At 40.3% G+C, this 15545-nt stretch overlaps 1 protein-coding gene across 4 annotated transcripts; it reads right to left on the bottom strand.

Moving 5' to 3' along the window:
- Nucleotides 1-29: 29 nt before the first annotated feature.
- On the bottom strand, nucleotides 30-12644 carry LOC117427707 (hepatoma-derived growth factor-related protein 3-like). 4 transcript variants are annotated; one of them, XM_058998963.1, is made up of 6 exons: nucleotides 12236-12644; nucleotides 7344-7420; nucleotides 6968-7106; nucleotides 4010-4171; nucleotides 3154-3300; nucleotides 30-3051 (listed from the first exon to the last, which is right to left on the bottom strand). In XM_058998963.1, the coding sequence occupies exons 1-6, from the start codon at nucleotides 12317-12319 to the stop codon at nucleotides 3046-3048; spliced, it is 615 nt and encodes a 204-aa protein (XP_058854946.1). In that variant the 5' UTR covers nucleotides 12320-12644; the 3' UTR covers nucleotides 30-3045. The 4 variants fall into 4 exon arrangements, with proteins under 4 accessions (XP_058854946.1, XP_058854945.1, XP_058854944.1 ...); XM_058998964.1 differs by having other exon boundaries at nucleotides 36-1311; XM_058998962.1 differs by having other exon boundaries at nucleotides 30-3297.
- Nucleotides 12645-15545: the final 2901 nt, after the last annotated feature.

The raw sequence follows: 15545 nt of genomic DNA, 5'->3' as shown, positions 1-15545 counted from the left end.
ACAGAGAACACGTGTAACATTCTGCATTACAATAATTTTATTCTGTAAAATTATTTTCCATAAACAGCAAAAAACAATTCTTTTACATTAAACTACAAACCTTGAATATGTAAAACATGTTTAAATTACAAGCATAACAAAAATGTAAACCAAAAATCCCAAAATAAATATAATATATTCTTTCTATCGACAAAAAACAACAAAGCAAAAGGTAACTGTTGCAGATTGTTAACGGAATGCTTGCGTTCTGAACTGGTGGAATGTGATCAGGAAAGGGCAGGGTTTTTGTAGCCCACTCTGAGCGAAGTTTTTATGTGCAGTCATAATGAAAAGTTAGTTCAAATAACCTGATGGGAGAAGTTGGTTGCCTGGAGCGACAGGTTTCCCAAGAACAGCAGCCTGGTTATTGGTAGGTAATTTTATCCTTTCCGTTATATTCTATTCCGTTTCAGGACTCTGTTCCAACCATGATGTAATTAGATTTAGAGTAGAGAATTACAGTAGATTTGAGCTTGCTTCTGAAGATTAATTAAAAAAATATAGGACCTGTACATGTAATCACAGTCCTGAAATGAAACAGCGAGAGCTTGTGCAACATCTTAAAAGTGGGCACCAGATCAAATCGCCTGCCATTAACCATGCTCTGTGGATCAGACCCCTTCAGGACATGAGCGAAAAGCAAGGGTCACCCTGCACAGTATGCTTTGAACTTCGCAAGAAAATGAAAATGCTAGTTAGATGCTTCCTTCCCCCACACCATGAGCATTCGACTTTCCTTCATAAAAAATAACAATTATTATAATTGTAATGAAATAACACAATTACAACTGTAAACTCTTAATTGAGGGGTAACACATACTAATGGGGCCATGGTTTTAGAAACCTTGCGATCTTAAAGGTAGACTATTCGTTAGCTTAACTGTTCTGTTGTTTGAATGTAAAAAAAAACCCAAAAACAAAACACAGTTAACTACTTTACAAGTTTGATCTGAACACTGTAACACATACTTACAGATTGTGTGTGTTCTGGAAATGGTATTTGGAAAAATAAAGGGGATCTTGTTGACAGTAACTTCGGTGGTATTGATGTGACAGGACCAGGGTGATCGTGCTTTATTGAATGCAAAGGATTTCAATGTGGAGAGACAGACGAAGTGTGTGTGAGCTTCTACTAATGGAAACCTTGTATTGTCGCAGACAATGGAAAAGCAATGATCATTTCACAACTCCAGTAACACTTGACAGCCACAACAAATGACTCCCTTAAGGGGGCCTTCGCAACATTTAGCATTCTTCTCTGAGTAATTAGGTCTGGAAAAAAAAATACATACATTACCGTTAAAGACAGAAGAGCATACTGCTTGCTATAAAGACTGCTGAAGTTCAAGTGAAGGATTTCAAAGCAGAATTGATGAACCAGGCTATAAAACCACAAAACCGATAAATGGGGTCATCATAAACAGTTTTCTAAAGCAGAAGTGGGTAAAATAGAAACTGCCTCTGCAGGCTTACATTGGTGACACCTAAAACTAATCTGAAATGTTTCAGCTACTACATTTTTATCTCTCCCAATTTCTCAGTAATTATGCAACTCCTATTCCATCAAAATTATTATTTCCTCTTCTTGTTAATACATTATTCTTTTTTTTTTTTTTGTAAAATCGCTGAAAAGCAATTTTGCTTTAACCTAAAACCAGGAGCAAGGGCCACCTTTAATGATGGGATCTGATCTGATATTATTAATATATATCCAATAAAAGAAAAAATGGCGTTTTTCGATATTAAAAAAAGAAAAACAAGCAGCAAACAAATCATACAAAAAATACCAACAAAATTAAGAAATCAGGACTGTTAAGGCCTATTCATAACGGACGCGATGCAATTTGTTCTGTGATAAACGATACTTTCGCTGCAACACTGCTTTTCACACCAGTGGCGACAGGCACTTGCAATGCGATAGGCGACTCTCCTCTGATTGGTCATTGGTCAGAACCGATTAGTACCAATCCTATTTTTTTAGCATCTAGCATCGGTTCAGTGTTGCCCCGTCACTTTGCAGGCAGTTTGAATTGTTTGTATCAAAACTACATGTCGTATTATTTTTTTGTCGTGGTGTTTCATACTACACACTAGCTTGTTGCATCACGTCTGGTTTGAATAGGTCTTTAAAGAAAGTTTTTAACTTGCCACTCAAAGATTTGACTCCATTGCAGTAAGAGCCACAGGCCAGCCATTTCAAACAGCCTGCCCTCCTGTCAGATGCTTTTAATGCTCCACAACCAGACATAGAACACATCTCGTTGTGTCAAACCTGACTTGGAATAGTCTTCACTTTATGCCTAAGGGTCAAGTCTGCATGTCTTCTATGTTCATAAAATCCTTCTTTCAAACCTACATGCATTCCTTTTTATTGTTTGAGCATTCTTAAAACATGTATCTCTGTACAGTATGTCACTGAGACACTGCATGCACGGCACCATTTGGTGGGTTGAATATGCCTTTTTTAGAATTCCTAATACACTTTATTTCAGCTTAGTTTCAGGCATTCAGGACTGGGAGTTAGGAGCGATGCTATGAAAAGATTATGCACCATCCCCTACAGGAAAGCATATTGGGTTTGCTAGTTTAACACATTGTATCTACTGTTTTCGTTAAATAATCACCTTTTCCACCATGTGTTGGCAGGTTTGCTGCTGGAGTTTTATTTCTTTGAAAAAGGGTGTTGTTCTGGCATTGGATATCTATAACAAACACTAACAGGTTTTGTACGTTGGTATTATTTACAAGACTTGGTGAAGTTTGCAAACTTTTATTGTAGATGACAGACAGAGACAGACAGACATTTTCCACTTGCAAATGCGTATTAAAAGTTATCACTAAAGAGAGAGATTTAAGCAGTACAGCAGTGCTTAATTGCTTAGTACATTTGTCTGAGATTTATTTCCAGGCCACAAAACGTGTGTGATTGGCAAAGTGGGATGTTACAGCCATCGTACCAAACACCACAAAACTGTTCTCCAACGTGAGATTGAAAAACTTCACTTGTCAGCGCTGCTAAAACGAAATGAAAAATGTATGGAATTTGTTTTATTATCACACAGGATTACTTTGCGATGAGTTTCAATACAAAACTTAAATGTGCCGAGAATTTACCCCTTCGCTGGCTTTCTTGGTGTCTGAAGCGTTCTGCGTGTTGTTATCTGGGTCTCTAGCCTCTGAACTGCTCTTGTGATCTTCCTCCTTACTGTCCTTATCACCTTCCTCCTCTCCAGAGGACTTCCTTGACAGCTTAGATGACTTCTTGAGAGAAAAAAACAAACAAATGAAATCCTTATCTTAACTAATGTATTCTTTGTCTTGTTTCATTCATCCTGTATTCATTTTCTGTTTCACCTTTAAGGTAGCTTTTGTCTCTAACACCAAAGTGCAACCATTAACCTATCCCTCTGCAACAAATGTGGTATTTCTTCTATCCACTGGTGTACCCACTATACTGTTTGATAGCTGTATAGAGACCGCAAACACTATTGCAAACACTCCTCCCTTCCTTAGCTGCTAAATCGCCTGCTCATCTCCCGCCCTCATGTAGTATTTGTGATCTCTCTGCTTTTTTTGGGGGTGTTATCCGTGATCTGCTCCTCAAACAGTAAAGATGTTTAAAGTTTAAAGTATTCAGAATGAGTCAATGATAGATACAAGTCACAGGCTACACTGGGAACGGTAGTTTGTTGTTTTAAATGGGAAAGGAGTGGTCAACATGAATTGAGAAACCATTTCCAGTTTTCCCAGTGTTTTCCGGTGTTTATTGGATATGCACCGATTTCATTCTTAACCAAAAATCAGAAGCCCTATATATAACATGCGCCACCTGCTGGATAGTTAATACCTCACTACAGTGAACGAAAAACACCTTAGACAAGATTGTGGGGTCAAGTCTGGTTTCATTTTCCACCATATTTGTATTTCTCTAATTATGCAAAGGGAAAGATTTGCATTGACTTCTTGTTACCTTTGTCGACAATGCCTTCTTTCGCTTGGAGCCAGTCTTGTCACTCTTCCTCTTGCCTTTGCCGTCCTCCACGATTGAGTCCCCCTCCTCACCCTCGCTGCTGGCGTCAGCTGTGTTCCCCCCTTCACCCTCGGTCTCTGATGAGCTCTGTTGCTGGATTGCCTGGAAATGGTACAGGTTAGCAGAGCAGATTAATGTGAGATGAAAACAAAATGTATGTGTGTGTGCACTGAAACAAACAGGTCAAATGCATAAGAAGGCTGCACTGCGTTCGGGTTGGTTCATGTTTAACACAGGGCTGTGTTCGGGTTGGTTCATGTTTAACACAGGGCTGCATTGCGTTCGGGTTGGTTCATGTTTAACACAGGGCTGCGTTCGGGTTGGTTCATGTTTAACACAGGGCTGCATTGCGTTCGGGTTGGTTCATGTTTAACACAGGGCTGCGTTCGGGCTGGTTCATGTTTAACACAGGGCTGCATTGCGTTCGGGTTGGTTCATGTTTAACACAGGGCTGCGTTCGGATTGGTTCATGTTTAACATAGGGCTGCATTGCGTTCGGGCTGGTTCATGTTTAACACAGGGCTGCATTGCGTTCGGGTTGGTTCATGTTTAACACAGGGCTGCATTGCGTTCGGGTTGGTTCATGTTTAACACAGGGCTGCATTGCGTTCGGGTTGGTTCATGTTTAACACAGGGCTGCACTGCGTTCGGGTTGGTTCATGTTTAACACAGGGCTGCATTGCGTTCGGGTTGGTTCATGTTTAACACAGGGCTGCGTTCGGATTGGTTCATGTTTAACATAGGGCTGCATTGCGTTCGGGCTGGTTCATGTTTAACACAGGGCTGCATTGCGTTCGGGTTGGTTCATGTTTAACACAGGGCTGCATTGCGTTCGGGTTGGTTCATGTTTAACACAGGGCTGCATTGCGTTCGGGTTGGTTCATGTTTAACACAGGGCTGCATTGCGTTCGGGTTGGTTCATGTTTAACACAGGGCTGCGTTCGGATTGGTTCATGTTTAACATAGGGCTGCATTGCGTTCGGGCTGGTTCATGTTTAACACAGGGCTGCATTGCGTTCGGGATGGTTCATGTTTAACACAGGGCTGCATTGCGTTCGGGTTGGTTCATGTTTAACACAGGGCTGCACTGCGTTCGGGTTGGTTCATGTTTAACACAGGGCTGTGTTCGGGTTGGTTCATGTTTAACACAGGGCTGCATTGCGTTCGGGATGGTTCATGTTTAACACAGGGCTGCGTTCGGATTGGTTCATGTTTAACATAGGGCTGCGTTCGGGTTGGTTCATGTTTAACACAGGGCTGTGTTCGGGTTGGTTCATGTTTAACACAGGGCTGCATTGCGTTCGGGATGGTTCATGTTTAACACAGGGCTGCGTTCGGATTGGTTCATGTTTAACACAGGGCTGCACTGCGTTCGGGTTGGTTCATGTTTAACACAGGGCTGCGTTCGGATTGGTTCATGTTTAACATAGGGCTGCATTGCGTTCGGGCTGGTTCATGTTTAACACAGGGCTGCATTGTGTTCGGGTTGGTTCATGTTTAACACAGGGCTGCACTGCGTTCGGGTTGGTTCATGTTTAACACAGGGCTGCGTTCGGGTTGGTTCATGTTTAACACAGGGCTGCACTGCGTTCGGGTTGGTTCATGTTTAACGCAGGGCTGTGTTCGGGTTGGTTCATGTTTAACACAGGGCTGCATTGCGTTCGGGTTGGTTCATGTTTAACACAGGGCTGCACTGCGTTCGGGTTGGTTCATGTTTAACACAGGGCTGCGTTCGGGTTGGTTCATGTTTAACACAGGGCTGCGTTTGGATTGGTTCATGTTTAACATAGGGCTGCATTGCGTTCGGGCTGGTTCATGTTTAACACAGGGCTGCGTTCGGATTGGTTCATGTTTAACACAGGGCTGCACTGCGTTCGGGTTGGTTCATGTTTAACACAGGGCTGCACTGCGTTCGGGTTGGTTCATGTTTAACACAGGGCTGCGTTCGGGTTGGTTCATGTTTAACACAGGGCTGCGTTTGGATTGGTTCATGTTTAACATAGGGCTGCATTGCGTTCGGGCTGGTTCATGTTTAACACAGGGCTGCGTTCGGATTGGTTCATGTTTAACACAGGGCTGCGTTCGGATTGGTTCATGTTTAACACAGGGCTGCACTGCGTTCGGGTTGGTTCATGTTTAACGCAGGGCTGTGTTCGGGTTGGTTCATGTTTAACACAGGGCTGCACTGCGTTCGGGTTGGTTCATGTTTAACACAGGGCTGCACTGCGTTCGGGTTGGTTCATGTTTAACACAGGGCTGCGTTCGGGTTGGTTCATGTTTAACACAGGGCTGCGTTCGGGTTGGTTCATGTTTAACACAGGGCTGCGTTCGGGCTGGTTCATGTTTAACACAGGGCTGCATTGCATTCGGGTTGGTTCATGTTTAACACAGGGCTGCGTTTGGATTGGTTCATGTTTAACATAGGGCTGCATTGCGTTCGGGCTGGTTCATGTTTAACACAGGGCTGCATTGTGTTCGGGTTGGTTCATGTTTAACACAGGGCTGCATTGCGTTCGGGTTGGTTCATGTTTAACACAGGGCTGCGTTCGGGCTGGTTCATGTTTAACACAGGGCTGCACTGCGTTCGGGCTGGTTCATGTTTAACACAGGGCTGCGTTCGGGCTGGTTCATGTTTAACACAGGGCTGCACTGCGTTCGGGTTGGTTCATGTTTAACACAGGGCTGCACTGCGTTCGGGTTGGTTCATGTTTAACACAGGGCTGCGTTCGGGCTGGTTCATGTTTAACACAGGGCTGCACTGCGTTCGGGTTGGTTCATGTTTAACACAGGGCTGCGTTCGGGCTGGTTCATGTTTAACACAGGGCTGCGTTCGGGCTGGTTCATGTTTAACACAGGGCTGCATTGCGTTCGGGTTGCGTCCGTGACTCTGTTGTGTACCTGATACCCGGTAAACTTCACTCCAGGGTTGTTCTCAATTTCCCACAAGCCTTCATTGAATCCTTTCCTCTTGTTTGACTTCCCAAACTTATCTTTATATTCCTTGTATGGAAAAAGATCCTTTGGGCCCAGAAACGCACTGCAATGGAAGAAGAAGAAGAAGAACAACAACAACTCGTTAATATAGGTCAAATGTACCTGATGTCCCTTTTTAAAAAGGAAGATCTGCATAATATATAAATGAACACTTGCTGTATTAAAGTCTGACACAAAACAAGAGGATTATTTTATGTGGCTCACATCTAGAAAGAATACAATTTACTTTTATAAATATTTCAAATATATATATGACTAATTGCTTTCTGATTATACATACGTTTCATGAGTGCCAAAGAAGAAGATTGGGTATTTGTTTGCTGGAGGTTTCACAGCTCCTTCCGGGAGTTCATCAATCTGTTTGATAAATGATAAATAAATTCATCTATCATACTATCATCAGGTTCATCCACTGAAATGAGACCGTCCGCTGTTGTTTTATCTACCTGTTTGTAAAACTAAATAAACTTAGTAAAAACAAATGTTTCTGGCTCAGATTTCCTTACACAATTGTCCCTCTCTGTTTCCCAACTTGTGTACAAGATGTTACTTCAGTTTAAATCTGGGGTTCGGAAGTTTGCACAAAACATGTTTTGAATTTATAAAGTGTTCCGTTCAGTTTTAGCATTTTGGTTTGAATTTGCAATGAGTCATCACTGTAACATTCCAACCCCCCCCCCCCACACACAATGTACTGTCATAACAACTGCGCAGTTAAAAATGGCTTCAAGCAAAATCAGTATTCAAAGGGGATGCTGCTGGTTAGGAAGGCAGCTGGCAATAATAACCGTAACACAGGGTGTATGAGATTTACTGATAACCTGAAGCTGACCAGTTTCATCTAGCATTCATGATTGACACCTTTTCATGCACGACAATGCAAAGTAATTCTATCATAATCTCACAGATACCAGTATGTGGACTCCAGAAAATCCTAATTAGATGAAGTCAAGCAAAGTCTCAGTACAGTAAAAGAAAAAGGACGGAAATAAGGCTTTACTTAATTTAGGCGCCTGTGGTTGTTTGTGTGGCTGTATGTCTTAAAAAGCTCAGTAAAGCCTCTTGCTGCTACTGAATAGGGATGTTATTTCTATCCCCAAGTTAACGTTTACGCTACTTGGCTACCACTTGCTTGACTTACAGCACATCAAACCATTTGTTTCAATCTCACTGACTATAAACTACTTTATTGTGCATTACCTCCCCTTTACAAAAACGAGGTTTTCACACTGAGAGAGAAAACCCTTTCCAATACAAGTAAAACAGGATCAGATTTGAGTCACCTGCTGTTAATGTTCTAATGGAAAATGAATCAAGTGGTAAGTGGCAAAACGGTTTGGCTAAAAACAGGAAACTGAATTACACCGCAAGCTGTGCAAGTTAAAAACATTCCTGAGCGTCACAGACCTGACACAAGGAAGACCATTCACCACATTTATGTTATTTTAAAAAAACTTACAGAGTAATACAGTTATCCCTGCTGAAATTCTGTCTCAGTTCATTTGAAAGCTTTTTGAACAAAATCCAGAGTAGTGAATCTACCAGTGTTTACCGCAGGGATGCAAAAACGACTCCTATCGCGCAGCAGTTTCACCCCAGCTTTTAATACAAGCTTGTTTAGCCACAGTGTATAGGTAACAAGCTCAGGTGTATCTTATCAGACTCCTAGTAAAACCAGGACTGGATCAAACTGCAATGCAATGGGAGTCTTATTTCCATCCTGTACTGTGTTACTTCTTATTTGTAATATTGTAATAATCTGTGCTGATTTGCTCTGAGCCACACTGTGCACGAGATCAAAGTGTGGCTAATTAAGCATACAGTAAAACACAAGTAGATGCAAATACTGCATGAGCAACTGAGACATGGGTAGCTGTGATGGAAAGCAATACATATTGCAATCTACCTCAATGCTAACAAATCTTTTTATTCTGTGTACAAACAAATCTCTTGCAATGAAACCTGCCAAACAGAATTGAATCAAAAGCTCCCAAAGCATCATTTCAACAACACCAGGCATCACTTTGTGGTCTGCTCCATCCAAAGATAGAATGACGTGATTACAGTGAAGAATACTCAAATCTAATTACAGACATCTTCAGCAAATTACAAAAGGGGGCTATTTAGAACTATGATCTAAGTTTTCAAGATTGTTTTAAAAGTGCCCTTCACTACTTCTTCTAATGGATTTTTGTCTTGTACCAAATCCATATGATTATCAGAATACAAAAGAACAACAGCACTTCTAACAGGAGACTTCCCTTACAAAAGCATTCTACTAAGATGCTAAGCCGTACTTAGCAAAGTACTATACAAGCAGCTATTCAGTAGTATCTCAATAATATGAATACAGTCTGCTATACTACAAGGGACTACTGCACTAGAATAACTGTACTAATCATGTACTCCTTAGCAACTCAGGCACGGTATTACCAGCACACTACACTGCTGCAGTTTTCTTTCTTACCCAAGGCAAATACAAACGTACACTTTACTGTTAATGTAGCCTCTCGGCACGCTACAGATGCACCTCAGTATTACACAGTGTGGAATTCAATCCTTCATTGTGATTAAAAAACATTTATGGATAAAGAATCAATAGAATCAATTGGACAGCCATAAAAGAAATGTCGAAAACAAATTCAACATAATGCTATAGCAGGGATGGAAATAGGACTCCTACTGCATAGCCATTTCACCCATTCCAGATTTTACTACGAGCTTGATCAGCCACAGTGTATAGGTAACAAGATCAGATCAAACTGCTATGCAATGGGAGTCTTATTTCCACCCCTAGTTATAGTTTAATATCTATTATGTGGCCAAATCAATCAATATTCCTAGTCGACCATGAGGGTAATGGGATTTTAATTTAGCACACACTGCCACCAGGTGGTCAAACAATGTAACTGCAGCCAGCTGGTCTTTAATTTCTACAATGAAATCAGAAGGGATGATCTTATCTCAATTGCGCAAGTTTCTCTTGTACTCCTTTATGTGGGTCATCCATTCTCTATTGGTCACTGAATGACTTTCGCTTTCCATATACGCAAGTCTCTACTTGTGTGTGCCGTTTCACTTGTCTATATGAATTTATACACTGACTTTAGAACGCATATCTCTAGATGACCAGTTTGAGTCATTCTGGTCTAACAGTGGGTCGTCTGGGATTAAATCAATCTTTTTATAGAATAAAATGTCTTAAGTTTCACGGTCTATCAACCACCTCATTGGCTAGACTGCTGGTTTCTTTATCTGTATGTTCTGCCCTCATATGACTGGCTGGGAAAGTACATGGATGTGGTTCACTTAAGTTTGAATGTCCCATTGCAACGAATGCTGTTGTACAAATCTATTGCTGTTTGCTATGCTTATTAACTATTACAGCAAAAGTTGCTTCTAAAAAGATTGTTAAGATGCAAGGTGGGGGAACATATTGGCTTCGAGCACTGAAGCCCATCAGAGAAGCACTGTGCACTGAAGCCCATCAGAGAAGCACTGTGCACTGAAGCCCATAGGAGAAGCACTGTGCACTGAAGCCCATAGGAGAAGCATTGTGCACTGAAGCATGTGCAACTCTAATATGCTTCCCCACCTCACTTCCTCCAAATCAGCCTTGAGGAATCTTTTTAGAAGCTGGAACTGTAAGAATGCTTGGCAAATAACAAATCTAAGGAGAAACAACGTTAGAGAACCAGGATATTAAACAGGTAAGAAATTCAATATTAGGAACATGCAGATGATATTAATATGAAATTCAATATTAGGAACATGCAGATGATATTAATATTAAGTATATCCTTAACGCCGCAAGACAAATGAGAAGTCAATGTAAAAATATTTATCAGCAAGCTACAGCCCCCTCTATGTCATTGTGACAGTCCGAGAATGTTACTGCTGCTCACCTGTCAGGTTACAGTGCCCTTTAGTGAATGATATTACATTGCATTCAGGAAGTCTAGATACAGTACCTACAGTACCACACTGATGTTTTGTTTGGAGTTCCAAATTAAAGCTACAATTAAGCTTTAGACGTTCACAGCCAACTTGTAATCTGCACAGTGTAGCTGATGATAAGGTATACGTGTGTGTGGCTGATAAAATCCATCTTCTGCTTATGTAAAAGACACCCAGGAACTTGAAAAGTCAGTGGAGACCAATAAAGAAATTTGAACTCGCCTTTACAAACGTGCCAATCCATGTGCATCATCTTTAATAACTATATTAAACTTATAGCAACTGGGCATTTACAGTACCGTCAAAATGAAGCCCAAAAATGATGTTCAGCAGTCAGCCAAACACTGTAATATTCCATATCAGAACACACACACACACACACACACACACACACTGTTACACTGAGGGTGATGCATTGTAACAATTCGCTAAACATTAGTAGCACACTGTCCTGTAAAAGGATACATTTGGCTTCGTTGCTGTAGGAAATGTCAGTGATGGAAATATAACTCCTATTGCACAGCAGTTTCACCCATCCCAGGTTTGAATATGTGCTCGTTAGCCCCAGTGTATAGGTATCAAGCTCAGTTGTGCTTTGTTACACTTATAGTAAAACCAGGAATGGATCAAACTGCTATGCAATGGGAGTCTTATTCCCGTGCCTCAGCGTGCTCTTTTCCAGTGGAGAATGCTGATGTTATGTATGGTTTTCTGCTCTAACCTGCAGGCCTTCACTGTCAGATCTGCCTTAGTCTCTCTATAGGTGCTGATAATAGGCCTTTTACAGGTCAGCTGTTGTTTATAAAGGGATGTCGTCATCACCACCATGATATCTGTGAACCTGGCCACCAGTCTTCACAGCAATGTGTTTTCATACTAATATTGATTTTTAGACTGGAGAACTTATAATTCCCCAAACTAATTTAAGATGGAGAACACCAAACTGATGCCCTTAGCGCAGATGTAATGGTGTTTCTGGTGTAGACCATTACTAAATAAAGATATATAACAAAAACATTTAACATTATAAAAGGCCGGTTATAATATACGATAAAATCATATCAAATACCGATGTAGCATAATCCTATACAGACAAAAGCCTTTCTGAAAACGATACAATAACAACCACAGCATCTTCCCCATCCTCCGCCGACTGTACTGTCCCAGACAACCCCGCCTCCCTGCTTCTCAGTCCCGGCTAAATCTAATACTCACCCTCGCTGGCCAGTACGGGTATCCTTTCATTTTAGCAAAAACAAGATCTCCAGCTTTGTACTCCCTGGGCCGAGGGCGAGTCATTTTTATTCTGAAATGTATTTACAACCGCTCTAGATGCTAAAATAAACGAAATGCTTCCAATGTTTTCTTAGCAACACCGTCGTTTTTAAAAAAATGGAAATAAATTAAGGGAGAGGGGCCTTAGATTTCACCCTTTTTCCTTCTTTCTAGCACTAAAATATCTATTTAATAAGAAAATACAATACGCAGTCGCAATGAAATCGCTGTTGAAAGCTGTAATCGTGGTCTAGCAGTGTTGTGAACGAGGAAGCAGAAGCGGTCTCTTCATTCTTTTCGAATCGAACGCAGGACTGCTGTACACCGAAAATATGGATTCTTTTCAGAATTATTAATCGGGCAGGGACAGAAAACATTGCACTTTCACATCCACTATGTGTCATTCTATTGTTACACAGAGGATTTTAATAAAATAATGCGCCGAAGGAACATGTTTTTTTTTTTTTATTTAATTAATGTATTTATAGAATAAAAAAAAATGGCAAGGTCAGGAAACAAATACAAACCGTAGTTTAAAAAGTTCAGTGTAGTTTGCAGATTAGCCCTGGTATTTAAACCCACAATAAAACAAAATTTATTCTGCATGCCCAATAAAAGGGGTTTAAATATGTAAATATGAAATCATGATTTTAACCATAATGAACTGATTCATTATTCGTATTTTATAATTTAATTAATTTTTACAATGGCTTATCCAGGTTGTAAAAAAAAATAGCGAAAATAATAAATAAAGTGTGTATAGCCAGACTTAAAAAAGAGCTACTCTTTGCAACAGCATGCAAAGTCTAATCAGCACAATCCATATGCTTGCACCCTGCTGTCAGATTGAACGTTTCATTTAAACAAACTGTTTTTTGCAAAACAGATAAACCCATCACTATAGAAATGGTTAAGCATGGTAAAGCATGAACATGCAAGAAGCAGCGGACTAGTTGGAACCAAAAAGTGTTTTGCTGAGTTTGGAAGTTGTTCAAACACACCAATGACATCAACCAAAAAAACATTTCTGTCTGAAACACCCTTTGGGAAACTGGAAGTTGTTTTGTAAGAGAAACCAGATTCAGAAAGAAGTCTTTCACCACTTGTGTTTGATATTAACCTTAGATTGAGAGTTTTCCGATATGTCGGTAAGTTTTCTTGTAATTTGACCACCTCATCCACACCCATGCTGTCTTATTGGTGTTCCTGGACAGATTATATCACAAATGTTAGATTGTGTTGCCTTAACTTTGCACATGGTTAAAATGTGACCTTAAGCTGACAGAAAAGGTTGCCTAAAAATGGCCTGTTCTGTTGTGGCCCTTTCAGTGAGACTATTCTCTATAAAGGACCGTTATGACCCACCCTGCTATGATTTGACATTGCAAAATGCTGTTGGTAAGATTTTCATATTGTGGGGCGTCACAAACCCCACAGATCAACCCCCACACCTCATAAAACAATCTCATGTTTCTCTGAATTAAATATCTTTTAAATTAAAAAACAGATCTCAAATCTAAATGATCTAATGATACATTATTTTTTTCAGTTATCATGTTTTTGCCAGTTTCTTATTAAAAGAATGCAGGTAAAGGGTATGCGGTCTAAAGCAGATGAACTTGAGCACGTGTCATTAATATATATATATATATATATATATATATATATATATATATATATATATATATATATATATATATATACAGTATATATATATGTCTGATGGGTCATTATACGTATTGGAAGGAGCCGCGTTGTCACTTCCATTACCTGTGTGTGTACCCCATAGTTTCAAAAGGTCCGTCAGTCTATCGAACGCCAAATAGACAGGTATTTAATCACAGTAACCAGCAGATGGCGGTACTGCTGTTAGTACAAGCATTTATTTCCATTTATTCTCCCCAATCTCTCTCTCTCTCGTCTAACAGATACAAGACCAATGTCTTTTAACATGATGAACATAATTATGAACTGTGGATAAATACATAGCACCTAATTGTACAAAACAAAATGGTGCCAAGTGGTTTAAAAAATTGAAAACAATGCAGATGTATGACAAGCTAAGCCTGCATACACAACGGCATGTGATGAAAGCACTGCCGCTTGCATGCAGTTTCACGTTTCACCAGCAGAGGGGACTGCTACTCTATGAATTCAGTTCGATTCAGCCATAGCCCCATACTGGTAGTAAATTCTTAATTAGAGAAGGCAAACGAGGATTTCATATTATTAAGCACTTTTTTTTTTTTTTTTTTTTTAAATGAACTGTGCAAGGACATGCGCTGTTTGTGCCAATTCCGGCAACTTGCTGTGAGTGGGGTTATGGTTAGGGTTAGAGCTATGGTGTGGGTGACATTTGAACCCGACTCGTGTGAATCACCCAGCATGCCAAGTTCTATTACTATTTAAACCACTGGAGACCCTACTAATAAGGTATTCTTTGACCCATTGTTCCAAATTTACAATAATTACTATTAAGAGTGATTATTCAGTAATGTCCTACTTCCTGGTGCTGCTGTGTTTAACTGTAAAAACTAAACAGAAATCTTGTATTTCAACCCATGTGCACGGAGGTTCTCTGTCCTATTAAAACAAGCCATTGTGTACGACAGTTTATCTTGCCAGGTTTGAGCTGTGCAGCCTGCACAGAGAGCGTATCAGCCTGTGATGCATTCCTCTGGGTGTCAGGAGGGAACTCCACTGGGTTTAGATCTAACATACACTCAAGTCTGATATTCTTCAGCAGGGAGAGGCCTGGCTTGTGTCCCTCACTAAAAAACCATATGCTTTGAATGCCAAGGGTGTGATCAGAGCAGGCTGGGTTTGCAGAATTCCTGTGAATGGAGTTAACCGTGCAGCTGGATAGGGAGATCTCCAGTGAACCACAGGCACTACAATGTATCAAGTGCTGTTAACAGACCAAATCAGTATCCTATAATCATCCCAGCATCAGACCAGCATACACGACACACAGTGTGGATTAGGGTTAGGATTTGAATGGACATCAAGATTAGTTTAATTATTCCTTTTTATAAAAATAAGTTTTTCCTACAGTTTACATAACGTATCAGATTGCATTTTTATACTTTCTCTCAAAGTAACAGAACTTTTTTTTATCCAGCAGAGGTCAGTCAAACCAAGTTTATTAAATTCATTAGAGCAGCAATGTCTTTCTCCCAGAAGACTCCATTTGTACGGTGTATGAGAGTTACTGTAAGAATAGTTTTCAATTCTAAAACGATCGCTCACT

The sequence above is a fragment of the Acipenser ruthenus genome, chromosome 24 (genome assembly GCF_902713425.1).
Source record: "Acipenser ruthenus chromosome 24, fAciRut3.2 maternal haplotype, whole genome shotgun sequence".
Taxonomy (NCBI): domain Eukaryota; kingdom Metazoa; phylum Chordata; class Actinopteri; order Acipenseriformes; family Acipenseridae; genus Acipenser; species Acipenser ruthenus.
The sequence above is the reverse complement of the archived record's forward strand: the minus strand, read 5'-3'. Positions and strand labels throughout refer to the sequence as shown.

Excerpts from the sequence above, each read along its gene's own strand:
- LOC117427707 (XM_058998961.1), bottom strand. The coding sequence starts at position 12,319 with ATGACTCGCCCTCGGCCCAGGGAGTACAAAGCTGGAGATCTTGTTTTT. Across the intron at positions 7,421-12,235 it reads ACCCGTACTGGCCAGCGAGG|ATTGATGAACTCCCGGAAGG; the intron begins GTGAGTATTAGA and ends TTTATCAAACAG. Across the intron at positions 3,301-4,009 it reads AGAAGGCATTGTCGACAAAG|AAGTCATCTAAGCTGTCAAG; the intron begins GTAACAAGAAGT and ends TTTTCTCTCAAG.